The sequence below is a fragment of the Carassius auratus genome, unplaced genomic scaffold (assembly GCF_003368295.1).
Source record: "Carassius auratus strain Wakin unplaced genomic scaffold, ASM336829v1 scaf_tig00040859, whole genome shotgun sequence".
In the NCBI taxonomy this organism is placed as follows: Eukaryota; Metazoa; Chordata; class Actinopteri; order Cypriniformes; family Cyprinidae; genus Carassius; species Carassius auratus.
The window spans coordinates 65,204-69,644 of NW_020526613.1; the positions used below are offsets into that span (position 1 = coordinate 65,204).

The following is a 4,441-nucleotide window of genomic DNA, read 5'->3' on the forward strand; positions in this document are numbered from 1 at the left end:
TTTTGAAATAAGTAAATGTGTCAGTTGGTATTTTGTTTTGACTCAGATTTAGAAATGGGTCTTAAAAGTCACTAATATAATGGGTTTATTGTACATTCCCTGTCTTTAAGCATTCAAGCTGACACGATCAAAAAAAACACTTCAGCATCACAGTTGATGCAACAAGAAAACAAAAGCTCATTATTGACAGCGTTTTCCTTTTAAAGTTAACTTTTATCTTTAACATGCCACATTAAAAGACAATACTTTGAAAGAAACCCAAATGCAACAGTGTGCAGCATCAAACATGAACAAGATCCTTTATTTTTTTTATCACCACATGATTAACCAACAAAAGTTTGACATTCGGTTTTATTAACCGTGACGCTTTTGCAGCACATGAACGAACAGGCGTCTCCCTCTCGTCACCGACCCACGAATTAAAGTTTTATTACTCAATTAAAAACACACAATAGTCCATCTAAAACGCTAACATTATATACACGGACTTAAATATTTAATCACAGTTCAATGAAGTAAATTAGATCTCTTGGAGCCCCTCCGACGACATCTGGACACACGTCACCTGTTGTTATCATCATTATAACAGTGTCCAAACATCTCCTGTGAAGCGTACGTCATGTAGAGGAAGCCGTCCTCATCTTTATGGTCCTTATAGAGCTGAGCCATGGTCAGAGACATGCTGGCGATGCCGGAGTTATTGATCAGCAGGTAGAAAGCTTGACTGGGCATCAGGGTCATTCGATTCCTGAGAAACCAGATCAGACACAGCGTGAGAAAGTGTTTAATCCAGCCGGGTGACGATCAGCTGACACCTCGGCAGATTCTTCAGGACTGTTCACAGCAGCTTACGATCAATGCTAGTGCAGTATGCAGAACATAGGCATGAAACACACAGCAACAATATTATATGCTCAGTTATCTATTAATTCTGCATGCATGTATAATGTAGGCTTAAATATTTGAAGTTTCACATTTATAAATTATGCATGACATTATATGAATGCAAAACTCAAACTAAACATGATTTTATACATGAACATTTATAGAATGATAACACGATAAAATCTATTAAAATCTGAAAACCTGCAATACGTGTAGATTTCTTCACATTCAGAAGCATGACACTTATAGAATTTATAGATTTATTTTATAATAATCTAAATATGTAAAAAGTAAACATTTTATGCATGTTAAAACTTAATATACATAAAAACATTTTATATTAAAGTTTCACATTGATAAAAAAACTCCTAACTTAATATTAATACGCTTAAAATATATAATGTATAAACAAATAAAAAAAATTAGCATGTAACTCGTAATTGTTTTATGAATGTGAATTTTTTTTAATGCAATTAAGTGTAAATTGGTTTAAAATTTTATTATGCATTGAACACAAAAAAATATTTTTTATATATATATATAAAATTTTAAAGTGAAGCTTTAAGAACCCCCTGCACATTTTGTATATAAGTCAAGTCTAACGTTTATAAAAGTGACATAATTTTACACCGCTTTATGAAAACAAAAGCTTGTTTGGAGAGAAACAGTGACATTAGACATATAGATGAATGGTTGATGACAGACCTGATGATGGTCACGAACTGACTCATGGTGAGCTCCTGAGGCACGAGGAACTTGGTCTTATCCAGCGGAGGTAAGAACTTCTCCTTCTGATATCTCTCGATGATCACCTGAAACACACACACACACACACACTCACTCATTAACCCTCACAGCCGCTGAGAGAGGAACCGAGATCAGAACCGGGCGAATCTTACCGGGATCTTAGTCGGAAACTTAGTTCGGATCCCTGCCACCTCTTGTTTCCTCGTTGCTGATACGTAACCAATATTACAAAATAGAGAAATGAATAAAAAAAGCAAAGACAGGTTTTGCATTTCACAGCATGTTCACAGAGCGCCTCGCGTGCGATATAAAGACACATACCTAAACTCTTCCTCTGTTTGAAAGGTTTGGGATGTTGAGTTTTCTCCAGTGGAGGCATGTTGTGTCACACCTCTGACCCGCGCGCACTAATTAACCCGTGAAGCGCACTAACACTAATTAAATACCGCGCCGGCGGTGACGTCACGCGCCTTACGCTGCCCACGTCACCATTCAACAATAATGAAATCAACAGCTTAAAATCAAAGAGTTGATGTTTCCATTTGTAACCTTATTGTAGTGTTTGTGGTCTATTATAAAGGTTTTTTTTTTTTTTGGTGCAAAAGCAACTGTAGTTGTAGAGAATAGCCACACATGTGTAGCAGCAAGTTTGAAGTCAGACAAAAGTTGCAAATTCATTTTCAAAGAAAGTTGCTAAAGAAAGGTTGATTTGTTGCTGAAAGTTGTTAAATGGCATTTTGATGTCATTTCGCGATGACGTCGTTGCGTAATCAAGACGCAAAATTGTCACGTCATCAAATCTCAGCAAAAAATATATATATATTTAGATTTTTTTGTAAAATAATATGCATAATATAATATAAAAAATATAGATAACTGTGTTTTTAAATACATTGAATTATTGAATACACATTTTTGAATTATTACAATAAAACAAATAGATAGTAAACTAGAAATTCTATACATCTTCAACATTTATGGTTTAAGCAGCGTTTTAAGCAGTTAATATGCTACACTCTGAGAAAATTCTGTTAAGACAGGACACAATCTATTATGTTAATATTAATTAATGTTCTGTATTAGGGTTAGAATATTCAGTGTTTTTTTCTGCATTTTAAATTACACATAGTTTTTTTGTGTGTGACAGGGTTACAATGGATAATGTCCTGGAAAATTACTAGCATCTTTTCCATTTTCCTTACAGTGTACTTACTGATCAACAATCACAAGCAGATAGCTCCGTTCTGTGCCGATGAATTGTTTGCTTTCAAACCAAAGAATAAATACAAGTAAAAACATATCCTTGTGGCGCGGCTGATACAGAAGTGTGCATGCCATCTGCTAACAGCTCAGATTTGCCAAAATGGTGCTACACTGATTTGGAGAGAGGAGAAGAATTGTCCATAAAGTCGTTATTTTTGTTTTCTTTGTGTACAAAAAGTATTGTCGTCGCTTCATAGCGTTACGGTTGAACCACTAATAGCAGATGGACTATTAAGATGTCTTTCATACACGTTCTGTCATCGCTGCACTGGCTCCCTATCAAACATCGTAGGCTATAGATTTTAAAATATTGCTTATTACTTATAAAGCCCTGAATGGTTTAGCACCTCAGTATTTGAATGAGCTCCTTTTACATTATACTCCTCTACGTCCGCTACGTTCTCAAAACTCAGGCAATTTGATAATACCTAGAATATCAAAATCAACTGCGGGCGGCAGATCCTTTTCCTATTTGGCTCCTAAACTCTGGAATAACCTACCTAACATTGTTCGGGAGGCAGACACACTCTTGCAGTTTAAATCTAGATTAAAGACCCATCTCTTTAACCTGGCTTACACATAACATACTAATATGCTTTTAATATCCAAATCCATTAAAGGATTTTTAGGCTGCATTAATTAGGTAAACCGGAACCGGAAACACTTCACATAGCATTTACCTTCTACATCATTAGAAGAATGGCATCTACGCTAATATTAGTCTGTTTCTCTCTTGTTCCGAGGTCACCGTGGCCACCAGATCCAGTCTGTATCCAGATAAGAGGGTCACTGCAGTCACGCGGATCCAGTACTATTTTCCTATTTAATACTATTCAGTTGCTTTGTTACAATCTATATTATAACTAAAGGTGACTTGACAAATTCCACTGTCTGTCACTGACGGTTATTTGTTTTGCACCAAAAATACCTTCATACCTATAGGCTGAGTATGCAGATGCACATTCCTTCAATGTTGCAGGTAAATGAGGCTCTGAATGGATCTCTGTGTTGTTCACGGGTTTCACCTTCTCAGAAACGGACACATGGGTGTGTCAAACAGAGATTTGTATTGTAGTGTTTTATAACAGTTTGTGCATGACATGACATGACCACTTAAAAAAATGAATCCATTGTGAAATTATGTGACAGCAAGCATTTGCTAAAACTCTTCATTATGATAATGCATGTATTTAACCTGCGTTCTTTCATTAATTACTGTACCGTTTTTATATTTGCATGACTTATTTTATGAGATTACAAAAAGAGGCTTTATTAAAATATAATAATAATTTCTTATTTTATTTATTTATTAAAATCGGTATTTTCGTTAGTCTTTATTTATGTTGTGTCTCCACTTTGTTTGCAAGACTGAAAACAGTTGGACAAACAATACACAATAACGAGAAGAAAAAAGGATAAAACGCATCCGGACTACAAGTCCCAGCATGAGCACTCGCGTCTGATTGGATGTTCACACTGCGAGTTGTTCGTTCTGTCCAATCAGAGCGTTTCTTGCTGGCAGCGATCTGTTGACCTGCTTGTGGGC

At 35.7% G+C, this 4,441-nt stretch overlaps 1 protein-coding gene across 2 annotated transcripts; it reads right to left on the reverse strand.

Annotated features, from left to right (window-relative positions):
• Nucleotides 1–336: 336 nt before the first annotated feature.
• LOC113084884 (microtubule-associated proteins 1A/1B light chain 3C-like) lies at nt 337–2,044 on the reverse strand. Of its 2 annotated transcripts, none has more exons than XM_026255022.1 (4): nt 1,954–2,044; nt 1,785–1,840; nt 1,591–1,697; nt 337–748 (listed from the first exon to the last, which is right to left on the reverse strand). In XM_026255022.1, the coding sequence occupies exons 1-4, from the start codon at nt 2,009–2,011 to the stop codon at nt 562–564; spliced, it is 408 nt and encodes a 135-aa protein (XP_026110807.1). In that variant the 5' UTR covers nt 2,012–2,044; the 3' UTR covers nt 337–561. The 2 variants fall into 2 exon arrangements, with proteins under 2 accessions (XP_026110807.1, XP_026110806.1); XM_026255021.1 differs by having other exon boundaries at nt 1,785–1,852; nt 1,954–2,038.
• Nucleotides 2,045–4,441: the final 2,397 nt, after the last annotated feature.

Coding starts and splice junctions, on each gene's coding strand:
- LOC113084884 (XM_026255021.1), bottom strand. CDS start 2,011: ATGCCTCCACTGGAGAAAACTCAACATCCCAAACCTTTCAAACAGAGG. Junction 1,698..1,784: donor AGTTTCCGACTAAGATCCCG/GTAAGATTCGCC, acceptor TGTGTGTTTCAG/GTGATCATCGAGAGATATCA. Junction 749..1,590: donor CAGTTCGTGACCATCATCAG/GTCTGTCATCAA, acceptor CTGGTTTCTCAG/GAATCGAATGACCCTGATGC.